Source organism: Phalacrocorax aristotelis, chromosome 1 (genome assembly GCF_949628215.1).
Source record: "Phalacrocorax aristotelis chromosome 1, bGulAri2.1, whole genome shotgun sequence".
Lineage (NCBI taxonomy): Eukaryota > Metazoa > Chordata > Aves > Suliformes > Phalacrocoracidae > Phalacrocorax > Phalacrocorax aristotelis.
The window spans coordinates 98,803,284-98,818,669 of NC_134276.1; the positions used below are offsets into that span (position 1 = coordinate 98,803,284).

General features: G+C 41.8%; 1 protein-coding gene across 2 annotated transcripts in view; it reads left to right on the forward strand.

The window, feature by feature from the left end:
- The window catches only part of C2CD2 (C2 calcium dependent domain containing 2), a 42,834-nt gene that overhangs the window by 15,355 nt on the left and 12,093 nt on the right, over nt 1-15,386 (forward strand). For both annotated transcript variants that reach the window (XR_012661571.1, XM_075099520.1), the window contains exons 5-11: nt 2,405-2,527; nt 2,829-2,949; nt 5,997-6,105; nt 9,187-9,248; nt 11,690-11,829; nt 11,953-12,124; nt 12,896-13,009. Coding sequence is in view for 1 of the 2 variants with exons in the window: in XM_075099520.1 (XP_074955621.1) it covers nt 2,405-2,527; nt 2,829-2,949; nt 5,997-6,105; nt 9,187-9,248; nt 11,690-11,829; nt 11,953-12,124; nt 12,896-13,009 (841 nt within the window). In the remaining variant the exon portion in view is untranslated. The remainder of the gene's footprint in view (nt 1-2,404; nt 2,528-2,828; nt 2,950-5,996; nt 6,106-9,186; nt 9,249-11,689; nt 11,830-11,952; nt 12,125-12,895; nt 13,010-15,386) is intronic.

Below are 15,386 nucleotides of genomic sequence, written 5' to 3' on the forward strand. Positions count from 1 at the left end.
GATATAATAACCTATTTTCTGCAACCTGAGTTGCATTTGCAGCCTGGCTGACTGGCAGGGCTTGGGTTTCCGTGCAGTTGTGCTACTGTGACTTTGTGTGCTGCTGTGCCCCAGCCTAGCCACGGTAGCTGGCTGTACGCCCCTAGCCCATGTCAAACCCAAAGTGAAAACGTGTTGTCTTAAACCTTTTTGGCTGGCAGTTAAGCCATTATGGCTTGTCTTGTAGAGGGTGTCATGATGAAGCATTACTTTCCAAATAAGGATGGCTGAAAATGAGGTTGGGCTGACAGGAGGCTCTTAACCAAACTGCTTTCCAAATAACTATGGAAACATCAGAAGATACCGATGAGTAGAAGTCCAATGACTGTTGTTGCTGTTGTTACTGTTAAATAACAAACGTCAGATTAGGTTGATGGCAAAGCGAGAGGTAGCTGGGATTTTACAGTTTGACAATGATGTTCTTCAAACAGTGTTTAGGTAAAGGCAGGGGAGGGAAATTACCTCCAAACCAGTGAAAACTAACCACAATTTATCTGCTTATTTTAATAACAGAAGTAATGAAATCACTGAAATGGAGGCTTTAGACAGCCTAATTTATTTAATATGTTTTTAAAGTAAAAGGGTATTATCTGCAAGTTGCAGAAATGTGCCGCTGCCTCCTTCCTTGGTGGTTGTTTGAGGGAGCACGATGAGAACAAAGCAGAGTTTCTGTGGGACTGGTTGATGCTGTTGTATGTTTTGAACCCTAGCGACCTGTCATCAAAGGGTGGTTAGGTAAGAAGGCAGTGAAGCAGGATTTATGTACACAACATTCCTGGGATTTTTATGAAACACCCTAAATGTGTCTGTTAACACTTGGGTAGTTGGGAAAGGGCTGTTAGTCCAAATCTGTTTGACCTGTTGTGTGAGCTGCAAGCATACCTTTAGGAGTGCAGAAGTCATTTGTACAAACCGGGGCTTTTGAAATGACAGATTGCCTCTCGTGCCGAGAGCTCTTTGTAACGGAGGAGCATGGTGCAGGGCGTCCGGGGTGGCAGAGCAAAGCCTGTGCTCTGCCACATTCGCAGAGAAGTGGTTGTTTGAGGCTTGAGCTGTTACTGCCTCACGGCTTCATTGTGCTGTGTGGCTTCACCAGCCTTGGACAGGTAGTACTGAGAGCCGGTGGTGTGCAGGCGCAGTGTTATCAAGGCAATCTACCAGGGTCAGGCCTTCAGTCCCCCAGCTGATCTCCCTGCTGGTGCAAACAGGGCGTCTTTGTCATCTGTATTCCTTGTCTTTGCAGCAGGGCCCTGTTTGTTGGCCGCGGCACGCCGGTTGTATGCATGCTCCCATCAGACAGCAGCATGCAGAAGGGTACCTTTTTTCTGCTTTGTGTGGTTGTTACATTCTCTGGTTATTCTGTATCTGCATCTGCAAATCAGTTCCCTTTCTTTTAAAGTCTTGTGCTGTAATAGTAAAGTCTCCCAGGTGTGGTATCAGGTGAGAAAAGATGTGTGTGTCCTCTGTTGTTTAGGTCAGATCTTTGTCTCCTACTTCAGTCTTTTCTTTAGAAAAGAACCCTCACTGAGATTTCTCCTGTGCTACCTTCAGAGCAGCTGGGTATCAGACTGCCCTTTCTGTGATAGCTTAATATAAAAATCCACTCCCTGTACGTAGCTGAGCAGAAGAGACTTTCTGAGGAGCATGACATGGGAAGCAGGCTTCTCCAGGAGCACAGGGAGGGCAGGGGCAGTTCACCATCTTCATATACCTTACAATTAATCGTGTGAAGCTACATGTGCAAGCAGAATCTGTGGTCTGTTCTGATCCCTCAGAGACAGTGGTGCAACTCGCAGATTGCCATGAGATTTTTGAATGGACAGATGTACGAGTCAGACCCCCAGAGCAGCATGACTATTTGTCCATACAGTGCACTTTGAAGTTGAAGACCTCCAAGAGATGCTATAATATTTTTTTCAGTGCAGCACAGGGTCAGCTTCTTCTCAGCTGTTGCAAGCTGGCGTAACTCCCATTAAATCAGCGGCACGGCACCGATCTGCTTATCTGATGACCTGGTCTGCTCTCTCGGTGGGGTGCAAAGCAGCACAAAAACTTTAAAAATACCATCATAAGATACAAACTGTTACTGAAACTTCTGGTTTTGTGGCTAATAGCTGTGCCTTCCTAACTGTCAGACCATGTGACTTTTTCAGTGTATATTTCTAGTTTTCCTTTAATGCAAAATACAGAAATGTAAGTAATTATTTGCATGATTTCTTGTTACATTTTGTTGTTGGCAATGGAAACAATATCTCTTTGACAAAGTTAATGTTTTAGCTTTGGTGGTTTGTATATACCGAATTATTCTTTGCCTAAACTTCTTTCTTCTGAGTTTTGAGAAGCATGATTGTTTGTTTCCTCTTAGGGACAGACAGAAGGGACACGTGCAATATCTGAAACACTCAGAGATGTTTTGAAGAACCTCTTTAGCTCAGTTTCTCCATCTGTAGTGTTGAGTACGAGGCCTACAGATATAAAGGAGGTTCAGGTAAGTCTTATTCCTACTAAATCTTTTGAGAAGCCTTCTGCTTAGTGTTTTTGTTATATAATCATGACTCACAAATGAGAAAGTTTAACATGGTTTGGTGATCAAAAACAACTGGAAGACATTCTTTAAAACAACATAGCCTTTGGCAGTGAAGGCGTTGTGATCGTAACTCCTGTGTGGTTATCTGTTGATGTTACACCCCATCGCACGTCTTCTGCTCCCCTATATCGATGTGACAGAAGTTAAAAGTATTTCGTATTTGCATATGCACGATCCCTTTTGTTCTGCTTGCTTTTCACAGAATGTACAGAACATAAGCCTTCTTCCTCAGGGCACTAGTCCGCCTAAACCTCCAAGGGCTCATGAACTCAAACTGCTGGTAAAGAACATCGCAGTAAACCTAACTGATCACAGTGCTGCAGGTAACACAGCCCGTGCGATGCTGCTTGTTTTCAAGCAGGGTTGGTTTTTTTTTTTTCCTTTCAGCTGAAATAATTTGGAAGTTCTGGGTTACCACCTTTTCTCAAAAGATGTAAGAAATTGCGGTATTCTGAGAAAGACTTGGTCATGCTTGAACAAAACTGTGTATGTTTTGGTTTATTTAAGTATTTAAACATCTTGATCTTATAAATAAATCCATTGTTGTTGAAAACAAATTGAAATGAGCATATTTATAAAGTTGGTTGCTTATTTTCTGGATTTTTGTTTTATTTCTAAAAGTTATCACTTTGAGTGTACCCAAGATGAGGGACTCAAATCCAACTCTCCATTGACTGTTAGCAATGACATTGGTTTGGTTCAGCATTACCTTATTTTTATAGCCACTTTTCTTTACTTTTGAGCAATTTGCTGATCTATCTAAAACTCTCTTCCTCTGTGTAAACTCTCCTCAAGGGAGGTGTTTTGTTGTCGGGGATTTCTTCCCCCTAAGTAAGTAGCCCTTTGGGTAGGGGAGGGAGTACCTCTTGCAAGTGGAGAATGAAGCCAAAAAGGTCACTGGCACTGTTGGTTTTGGAAAGAAGCACCAAGCCTGTCTAGCAAGTACTGAGACTTCTTCAAGTGTAAGCAAGCCTGCATGCCTGATTGAGGCACAAGCAAGCATATTTCAGATTTTGTCAGTGGAAATACAAATTTGAGGCTCTGTTATTTAGTCACTACCAGTTCCGTAACAGTCTTTTTAATGGAAGCTTGTGGCTGCTAAATTGGGCAAGGCACTAGTTTTGGATAAATATATCCTACTTGCAGTGTTCCTTTTTTCAGTTAGATGTCATAGGTTTCTGCCCCAGACTCTTGCATAATGCTGCTTTACTCATCCTGGTTGGAAGTGATTCCCCTGTAACTTTCTGCAGACTGGTTTTTAAAAACAAATTATTTTTATAGCAGTTCTGGAACTCTTTGCAGTGAAATGTCCTGTATAAATAAAACTGTGCTGGAAACTGTAGTTTGCAGGAAAACCTCATTCAGAATTTGTAATTACTCTACAATTTTGAGTGCAAACTAAGCTTTTCAAAAGAGCAGGTCATTTTGGCTGCCTTTAAAACTCATGAGGTGAGATACCTATATGTGCATACAGTGCATGCAACAGAGGATTCATCTTATGGGAAGCCTCTCTGCCCTCTCCCTGAAAATGAGAGGAAGAGGGGGCAATTAATGTGCTCTACTTTGGGAACCGAGACATTGAGAGGCAAAATCACCATTTGCTCTTCTAAAAGGAGATGGAGGAAATTTTGCTGTTCCCTAGCAACTCTGGGAGCATAAATGCTTTGGAAATGAGCATGAGAAATAAAGCCTCTTAGCGGGGTTTAGCTAGTACACTCGACATCCAGTGGAAGTAACCGCACAGCTGGGAAGATGCTAGCTCTGGACATAGCTTGCTGCCTTTGAATTATTTTTTCCCTTCCCTTTCCCTGGACTTGTCTTGCAGCAATAATTAATTCCCTGTTGCAACTCTGAGACTCAGTAAGAGTGTGCAGTGTTGCAGGCTAACCTGCATAGATGCACAGAGTGTTGAGGAGGGGTAGTTTGTCTGTCTTGATCATTATCATCCTATAAACCCTGGGTGCTAACACGATTTACAGGAGCTTGTGGCTTTCCTGTAGATATGCTGGTTCATCTGCTGAGTAACCAGTAGCAGAACTGGCCGCTGCTTATGGACTGTGCTCATTTTTATCTCCTTAGTTTGTGTATGTAAACAAAGATTATCCTAGATTTAGTACTATATGCTCTGCAGTGTATCATCTAGGGCAAAAGTGATCTCTGCTGGTAAGGCAAAAATTGCTAGTTGTATGCACCAGGGTGTGCGGGGAAGAAATATTGAAATACCCTGTTCAGTATCAGTCGTTCAGTGGCTCCGGTGTAATTTTAGGCAGAGCTATACAGGTGTTTTTGCTCCAGGCTGATAAGCTCTGCTGGCAGCAAGAGCAGGCTGCAGAGGCATGTGGCTGGGTTAAAAGAAAACCGCCCCAGGTTCATTAACTCAGGCTCAGCTCGCTCTGAAAGCAGCTAAACTACTTACTCCAGGGTTAGCTTGGATCCCAAATAAGCTGCCTGTACACAGTGCTTTGTCTCCTCTGATAACCTTGCTAGGCCCAACCTGCTTCTGTGCCTGAGACGGGGCTCGTCCACAGCTCCGATGCACCACCAGAGGACAACTGAGAGTTGAGATAGTAAATATAAACCTAGATTCTTCTGGTGATCTGAAGGCAGCATATCTTTCGTTTGCTCTGCATGCAGTCAATACTGAGGTTTTTGCCGCTTTTCTTGATGTTTTGGAACACTGGGACTGACATGATTTCTGAAGCTGTGAAAGCCATACAAAAGAAATTGTTTTAAGAGGAACATGTTGTGCAAACTATTTTCTCTTGAGCAGCAATATAACTACTCTTACGTGCCAATTTGCCATGCTATCAAATTCCAAGATCAAGGTAGAGACAATTCTGCACCAGTACTCTAAAATGCCATGAACCTGTTAAAAACCGCAGCCTACAAAGCCATTGTTAATTTACACTCCTGTCATCACTTACTTGATAGCAGAAAAAGCTTGTTTTGATGTGACTGTGGCCAGTAGGAACTTTGAAAACTTCTGGGTTTTTTTAAAGCGGCTCAAAGCAACTATATTCCCTCCCCGCCTCACACCCATACTGCCATGACCTTGCTGTTCATTCTGTGTCCCCGTCCTTTTTGATCCTTTTATGCCTGCACTTTTTTGCTTCATGCCAGAATTGTCATGTTTTGCGCTATGTAGAACAGTGCATAAGATGATGATGCAATCTTGACCATTGCCATTAATGTAGATGGTATAGAAGCTGAGGGAAGAAATTTATTCTGTGGGAGGGTGAGGAAGTGTTTGCAATAGTCTGTTCAAAAGCACAGTATTTGAGGAAGGGGATTCTTTGCTTTCTTCTGAGTAAGCGTGCCTCTTGGCGATGGAATATTAATAACTGGATATTGCTTTTTCTTGCCCTTTCAGGCAGCACAAACCTTGCGTGTATAGTTCAGTTGAATGACCCTATGCAGAAGTTTTCCAGCTCTGTAGCCAAAAATGCTGCAAATCCCTTTTGGAAGGAAGAGTTTATCTTGTAAGTAATGTACCTACTGAGAATACTTTTATAGCAAAGCATCTTTTTTTACTTAAACTATGTGAGGTTTTTGAGGGAAGAATGACATTTTGAAACATGTCCAGTTGGGCGGCCTCAGAGAAATCTGGAGCTCGTAGGGACTTCAGGAGATCTAATTACGCTCTGCGTGGATATGAGATCAAATAGGTCTCTAGATCTTCCTTGGTAGATATCTGATTCTAGTAAATGACAGCAGTAACAGGCATAATAAATCACCCTGTGCCTTCATACAGTGCCAAAAAAAGTGTTAGCAAGGTTTTGAAGTCACTTTACCTTGAAAACTGCACTTGAGGAAATCTGACGTCTCTCCATTCCCTCGCCTGAGTGGGAAGTGTGAATGTGCAAAAAATTGACCATCTAAAACAATGGTGGCTATGATTAAAAGGGAGTGTAAAACTACAAAGATTTTTTTCCTGTAGAACAAAAATGGGACTTCTGGCAGCCTGCATGGTATTCTGTGATTCACACAGCTTCTGTAAATAAGGTCAAAAGTGAGCAGTTCTAAAACTATTTTCATTTCCACTTTCTAGCAGCAGAGCAGAAATATCTGGTAGCTTCTGCATTGTATGAGTTGAGGAAGGGGGAGTCACTGATGGTGGGCTGGGTCAGAGGAATGTTCCTCTGGTGGCTTTAAACACACACACAGGTAGGCAGAAGCAGCTTCCCAGGGGAATGGGGTAGAGATGCTGCCACGCAACACACTGCATACTTTCTTTTTTTTTTTCTACCAGAATATTAATGTGAGAGGCACTTCATGAACAGTGGAGTCTCTCTGGTTCTTTCCATAGCTTTCCTCTCCCATGTCAGTTACATTTTTATATATATATATATGTATATGTATGTATGTATGTATTTCAGAGGATAGTATTTCAGTTGGTTTTGTGTGATGTTTTTCTTCACTGTCTAGTCACAGCCTGGCATACACTGTGTCTGTTCCTGCTCTTGCAAAAGAGAGGCTTAGTATACAAGGAATTGAGTGTGTATTCAGACCTGGCCTATCCGTGCCGAGTGCTTTCTTCCTCAAGGAGTGGTGTGCGTTTCTGCGTGCTCCTCGTCAGCTTGAAGGGGGAGCAATGCACAGATCTTTTTCTGCCTCCTCATCATGGTCTGCTGGATTGCACCTGTGAATGTTATGGGAGTGTGCACTGCAGAAACAGGAGAGCTGAGAGGAAGAGTGACAGGGGCTGCTTGATTTGAAGGAAGGCTCCAGGATTGGTCATCACAAGTTGTACAGGACTTGGAAAACACCAGATCCCTCTGAGAGTACGTAGGGGGTAGAGGTGATTAGAAGTCACTATAGTCAGCATAGAGAGATTGATGTTGTAGAACAACATTGAAAGCCCTCACCTTTTTTGTAGTCTGACAGAGGTGTGTGCAACTGCTTCTCATACTGCTGTCGAGTGGAAAACCAGATAGGAAGCTCTCTTCCTTCAAACACATAGAGTCCGAAAACTCTTAAAATCTGATTTTAGTTAATGAGGGCCTACAGTTTTTGTGGAAAGCCATAGATCAGACAACGTTCTTCTGTGACAGTGTGCTGCGTTGCCTTCAAGACTTAAGGATTAATGTGATGCGATTTCTTCTCCACAATAAGAAGGGGGGAAAATGCACTTCTGTAGCGGCCTTCTGTTCTAGAGTATCTTGAAGTGTTTCAGCTGCTGGGTCTGTGAATCACTTCAGCCATCTGTTGGTAGAAGAGCATCCATGCTCAGTGTTGCAGAGCAGGCATGTTCCCAGCAATTTCGGACAGGAAATTTGTCAGAATTTCCCTTTCCAACTGAAAGTGCAGAGAGAGGGCAGGCAGGATGTGATTAAGTTGCCTGGAATTTGTCCTTGATACTAGGGATAACGCTGGGTTTTCCACAGCGTTGGCTGCTTTTCAGAAGTGCATGAAGTAAGCTTGGGGACTTTTACAGATGAATGATAAGGATTTGGCTACATACCTTCTTTCAAGTTTACATCCCTCCTCCCCTTTTCTTTATTCAAAACCAAAAATACCACCAGTCTGAAGACAAGTGGACTGAACACCATGTCAGGCTGTGCTTCAGCTTCATGGAAGAGCGGCAATAGTACCATCAAGGTGCTTCCTTTCAAGTTTTGGACATGCAGGAGGGGATGGGAGTGGTAGGGAAAAGCTTAAAACCTGCTGCATAGATGATGCCCCACAGCATCTAATGGAGGTGGTACGCCTGCAACCAAGATCATACCGTCCTGAAATGAAGACATAAAAATAAAATACATACATATGTGCCCTTAAGGTTTTTGGCAGAACACGTACTGAAAAGGTTATAAAATCAAGTTTTACTGGAAGGCTCCTCAGTAGGCACCCAGTTTGCTTTACTGCCTCAATTAGAGGAAAGGTTTTGTTATCTGTTGTCTATTCCATCTTATGAAGTACCACACATGCCAGCAATTCTGCTAATGGCTCATGTCAGTTCTGTCACACAGAAACTAGTTCTTGTTATCTTGCAACATCCTTCAGTCTTATTTTGGAGAAGTAATACTGACTCTCTTCACATAAGACCATAACAACTTCTCTACTTGTATCTGTCCTGCTTTGACAGGATACCCCACAGCTTTGAATGCGTTGTTGATTGGACCTGTTCCAACATCTTGACTTACAAATTTGATCCTGCCAGGAAGAAATGGCTTCTTAGTGCTGTGGTGTAGCAGTTGGATTAGCAAGCAACATCAGCTTGAAGGGCAGTGTCTGTCAATTACTGGGGAGAACAAAAGCCTCTGAAATTTTAGGCAAACTTCTGCAACAGTGCTGGAGAGAAGCAAGCCAAGTTTTTCTGACTATGATCCCTTTAGTCAGTCTCACCTGAGGTTGAAAAGATGCTACTGATGCAGCGTACCCTGCAGCCGGGCAGTGCTGCTGTGTAGTGCTGCCTGCCTTGGTTAGCAAGTTGTACTGCCTGGCTTAGAGTGGGTCAAGAAAAGACAGGGTGTTGGCAACCAGAACAGGAACGGGGAAAACCTACGTGGGAAAGAAAATCTGCTTGCCTGCGAAGACCTAACATAGTTTCATTTACTCCACAGTGAACTAAGTGCCAAATCAAAAGCATTGCAACTGCAAATAGTAGAAGATGGAAAATTGGATAGTAAGTATTAAAACTGCATTATTTTGCATGATCAGCTTGTGAGCATTGCTAAATGTTTACGTAAGTCCTCTTTGACTTCTACCCAGCTGTATAGCCAAACTAGAAACTTTCAGATTTTTGAACCTGCATTAAAGCGTAGATGTATTCTGCTGGCTGGTCCTGGTACTGAAATTGGGTATGCCTCAAGCATGACTCCAGGCAGCTCTGGGGGGAAGAATAGCTGTGGAAGGGAGATCAGCTGAAAATAGCCAGCCAAACTTTTATGAAATGGACAGCTTAGATAAAATTTACAACTTAAGTTTGTGGTTTTAAACTCTGTAAGCTTGTCCTCAGATGTAGGTCCCAGAGTTGAAATCCATGGAAAATTGTGGAGTCCTTGGGCAACATGGATTGACCTGGGTTAAGTGCTATCTATGCACACCGCTACTTCCATCAGTAATCAGAAGAGACAATACACGGTTCACGTGTCTCCGTCTTCCTGTGAGTTAAGGTTACAGAGAAACCTTCAAGTTTCTTTTTAGACTATCAATATACTGACTCTTCCGTGTGCTGATATCCCAATTTTTCAGCCTTCTAAACTTCTAACAGATCCACTGTGAGCAATTTTGGTTTCAAGTTAAGCTTTCCAGGTCTGTCTGTGGCTGAAGGGGAACCATGGGTGTTAATCATAAATCCTTCCTTTTCAAGTCCCAGAGGCTGCCTAGCAATAACCAGGTATAAAACACACTAGTTGTGATTATATTGGATTAAATATAAAACAGGGGGGCTGAAACATTTTTACTACTTGATTCTGTTGTTGCAATTTGCAGTTAGGCTTCAGTGGCAAGAAAAACTCCTCCGTTGCTTTTGGTTTATTTGGAGAAGCATTACCTTCCTAGTTGGGGTAAGGGGTAGGTGGGTGCTGAGACCAGAAGGAATGTTGAGGTGTTTGTGTAAGCTTTGTAAACTTGCTCCATGTACTTCATGACTTGGAGTTTATTGAAGTGATAACACAACATCATATATTCCTCTCATATATGCTGCATGTTATTTTGCTGATACAGAGTTTTGCTGTACCTAGAAACAGTAACTGTGCTTTACTTCTTGGATTTATTTGTGTTTTCCTTCTTATGTGAGATTTCAGGTATAAAACAAACAAAAAAGAAACATTACTTTTTGACACTCAGCTATTTCTCTGTGTTTTAATACTATCAGTTATATTCATCTTGAGTTCAGGAAAAAGTTGTAAAGCGCTGGCCAAAGCTCTTCATACCCAGTGATTTCAAAAAATTGTGCTTTTACTTATGCTGTTTTGTGATAGTGGATGAAGGCTTGGCCAATAATTTATTAGGTAATAATATTTTATCTAAGCCACAGTTAATAAGTAATATAGCCAAGTGGACTGTGTTTGATTTGTTTGTTTTGGGTTACTGTATTTTTTTTTAAATAATCCAGATATACAAAGCTGTGCAATACCTTCCATATGATCTGCAATTACTGGAGGGATTGGGAAGTCAAATGTAGGCAAATGCTTTAAAAAATATCTCTGATATGGCTGCTGGTTTGTTTGTTGGTTTTTTTTTAACAAAAAAATGGGATCTATGTACAGTCAGCAAATGTATACTGTTTCTTGCATAAAGTTTAGTCTTGCGTATACCTAGGCATCTTTAGTAATGGGTCTTTCAAACACCACCAGTAACGTTCCACATCCTACTGAGAATGTAACTACCAGTCTGGTTTCCTGAAGAACAAGGGCCCAATTGATTGCACTGACAATTGTCATCTTCCCCCCGCCATCTTAACTGTTCTTCTCCCAAATACATGAGTAGAAAACTCAAAGTAGAATTATATTAATGAGGAGAGAGCTGAATAATGTGAATGTAATGTAGATCTCTACTTGTCTTTGAATTTCGCAGAAAACTAGGATCTAATCTCTGAAATAATGCAATAATTTTGCTAGTGGTTTGCTCCAGTCAAGTGTAGCTAATAAAGTAAGGGGAGGAACAAGAGAACTGCTGAACTTGCACTGAAGTTCAAATTAAGAGAGAATATTCTTAATGATGCATGAGTTTACTAGGAATCCAGAGCATTGTCTGAAATGAAGGATGCTGGTAGCTGGAGATTGTTCGAGAACTTAATAGTAATATTTCTAGATGTTTTCTTTTCCCCTAAAAATTTGGCATATACAGGGAAAAATAATGGCCAGAAATAGTGGCAAATAAGTAGTTTCATGTGTCCATCCTTACTGTTGCACAGCATTAGGGCACACTGAGGAATAGTCGTAAAAGGGAAGGAAGCCTCTGAAAACTGCCATGTTTCTGCCCCGTGGTGTAGAACCAGTTCTTGGAATTAGCTGCCTGTGTTCTTCCTCCTCCTTTCCCGTCTTCTCACCCTTAAACATAGTGACAGCTCAGATGTGTGCTGATTTTGTTGATTTTTATTTTGTTGTTTATTTCTTCTAGGTCCTTTATCTGCAAAGGTGACTGTACCTCTAGACTTGTTCAGGAAACAACCTTCTGGGCAGCAAAGCTTTGCACTGAACAGCAGGGCCAGCGAGAGCAGCTCAGAGCTGGGGCCCAGGCTGGGATCCATTAGTGCAGAGGTACTACTGCGTTTGGATGGTTTTACAGTGGATCTTTTATTTCAGGAAGTACTTGGAGTGCTCATCTTGTGCCTTCTTACTTGATGGTGCTTCGAAGGTAAAATATTTTTTTTTTCTTCCTAGTTCTTTTTTATAGAACCCAATGAATTAAAGACGTGGCAAGTCTCTTCTCCAGTGCCAGCCACTAAGATAGAAAAGGATCGCACTGTGATGCCCTGTGGGACTGTGGTCACTACTGTAACTGCTGTGAAAACCAAACCTCGTCTAGAAGGGAGATCATCTCCACTGAGACCAGGTGAGGAAGTCCACGTCTTCCTGTGTTCACTCTTAGGGTTAGCTATGGGGACCAGGAGAAGTTGGGGGGGCGGGGTGCGGGATGTAAGGAAAGGCACTGTTGTCCAGGCGTCTCTGATGGGTTGGGGGGAACATTATTTGTATTCTTCTGAATCAGGTTTTTAATTTTCACAAAACCTTGTTCTTACAAGAGGAGTGGTTAACGCTCCTTTTAATACACACTGTAAAACTTCATGGTAGAATGATAATGCAGAAGAGCTTGGTTTTGATGGGTGGTTTTCCACATGGCAAAAGTATCAGACTCTTACACTGTTTCCTGATGACAGACCATCCTGTGCCTTCTAAACCTGATCTGTATCATAATCTCTAATGAGGATTGGTGTCATCTTGTGACAAAGTGGGGGGTTTTTTTCAGCATGTCTTTCAGGAGTAGATTCTCTGGTTCTTCTTGGGATAAGTGTGAAAGTAAAACCTCTAAACGGTCTTTGTGTGAAGTCTTACAAAGAGCTGCATTCTTTTAAGTTGTTAAAGCAGATCTTTTACTTAAGTGGGTGTTGTCTATCATATTACAATAAAACGTTTACAAACACTAAATTCCCACACTCCACAGGTTTTTGGGGTCAGGTTACCGTAGAGCATGCACTAAGAGTTTGTATTAAATTACTTTCTCAAAAAGAATTTGAACAGGCTTTAACACTGGTATGATAAATTCTTATTATTTTCATAATAAATGTCTTGAACAGTTTAAATAACCGGAAAACTTGGTTCTCAGATTCTCCTGTGAAAACTCCAGTTAAAGTAAAGGTGATTGAAAAGGATGTCTCTAGTCAAGCTATCCATTCTCATGGTGCTCCAGTCAGCAAAACTTTATCATCTTCAGATACAGGTAATAGAAATGTTCAAAGCTGCTAATGAGAATACGTCTTTCTCTGTTGCGCATGGGATTAATGTAATCCTGTTAAAATAACAGCAAACCCATATGGCTATTGCTTTTCAACAGGCACCAAGATGTTTATGTTAGCAAGTACTGTGGTTAGGGATAGAGCAGTCTTGCAGTAGAAGTCTGTTTTTAACTGGTGATTTAAATTACTAATTTTCAATAAGTAACAACAACCTGTGGTTTGGAGAGGGGAGGTGGCTGCAGAAAAGCCAGGCTGTCTTTTGTATTACTGATGAATGAAAGATTCCTCCTTTACAAAGGCATGGGGAACACTGCACAAAATGAAAACCCCATGAAACTTACCTCTAAGGCCATTGTCTGAACAGAAGGCACGAGGCTGGGCTGATGTAAGGAAGACTGAATTCTCTTCCTAGCCCTGCCACTGGGCTTTTTTTGTGCTAATGCAAATAGATATTACATGTAATATTGTGTAGAATAAACAATCTTGCTGTGCCTATTTTTCCACATTCCTAAGTCACCTGGCATACAGCTGAAGTGCCCTTAGACTGTTAGGTGGCATTGATAATAACTTTAATTATAAAATCGACTTTGACTGTATTAAACCTGAATTTGACTCTGGGGCATTTTACCTTTTTGAGCTGCAGCTCTGAATCTTCAGCATATCTTTCAGTCCTTTGTGTGGTCACCATGTGATCTTTCAGTAGCTCTGGAGGCAACAGTAATGAAAGATGTGACCCAGTCTAGCTACCAATGGCACATGATGTGGAGCCCGATTCTTTGTCCCATCTCCACTCAAATCTGTACAATCTGGAGATGATCTAGACTGCTCCTGGAACAGTCAGAAGGCTTGCTGAGAGATAGAAATGTATTGGCCAAAAGGCAGAACTCTGGGGAAGAGCATGATCCAATAACCATGAATAGCTGTAAGAGCACTTGAATCTTTCCCTACCTCTAGACTAAGAAGTACTCTGATACCGTGAAGCAGCATGGTATTACTAAGCCAATCTGGGAAACGTTAAGGTAGTGCTAGACTTCTGAGTGGAATCTCGTAACTGTTTATCATATTAAAGATACAAAGCACTTACTGGAAAACTCATCTGAAGACAACTTAGAGCACTTTGATACAGACAGTGTTTACATGGAAGTGCAGGGGGATTTCTGTGAAATGTTTATACAAGGCAGCAGGAAGAATTACTCATTAGAATGAAAGTTTAAGCCAAATGAAAGAAATACAAAGGAGCATTTGGTGTGGCAGTAACTTAGGTGCTAGTTGTTACGAACATCATGCCAAAATAGCAACAAGCACTATGGAAAGGATGCCATGGCTGTGCTGTAGCTCCAAATGACAACAACAGTAAGAATCAGATAGCGTCACTGATGCTGTCCTCGATGCTCTCAGCTGTTCCTGGGGGCTTCGCAGTGTCTAGGGAGATGGAAAAGTAGAGGTTTATAGTAAGTGTGCAGACATGTTTGGACGTGCATAGCCCTTGTGCACACATACTCTTCAGTACCAAAAGTATCTGAGACACTTGGTGCAGTGTAATTTTTCAGGCCTTGTCTTTTATTGCATTCATGTCACAGTAACAAAAGACACTGCTCAGTTTAATTAACACTGGTGCTGTTCCTGCCTGTGTTCTTTTGTTGTTAAAACTGTTAACAGAAAAGCCCACCTCAGACAATTAAATATGGGGATTTTTGTCTTGTTAACTTTCTTAGCCTTGTTTGTTCCTAAGCTTGACGAATTTCATTAGCGTGTATTTGCTGTGCCCAAAGTACGTGCATACTAGATGCCTGAAATGGCCATGCTTAAAAATAAACTTGTGTTTGTCACTAAAGAGCATATTATAAAGAAGGTTTTGTACTCCTGTGCAATGTTTGGAGGGGAAGAGGAGGTGCACTTCACAGGCTTTGGAGGCAGCTAATAAAGAGCAGAGTGACTGCCACTTTGACTTCCCCCATTCTGTCATAGTGCCATAGCAAATCTGGAAATGCCGAGCAAGGATGTCGGAAAAAGAGCAAAATAGCTACCTGAAGAAGTAGTAGCACGGGCCAGCTTTGTACTTTGTTAGAACTATGGCTCTTCGTGCTTGTGATACCTGATGCTCTACCCCCCACTTCTGGTTTATAGTCAGTGCAGTGTAGCAATGCACTGAAATAATTGGATGTTTTGTCTAGGCTTCTGAAACCTCCTGTGTGCTCAGGGCCAGGGTTTGTAAGTGCAACTTAGGTACCTTTTCTCAAAAGAATGGGTAACAGAAGGGAAAGACATGACCCCATAGCTGGGTGGTCAACTGGAAGATGTTTTGGTATGCCTGGTGTTTACTCCTTTTCTGTTAATTTCTTTAAATTTTAAGTCAAGAAC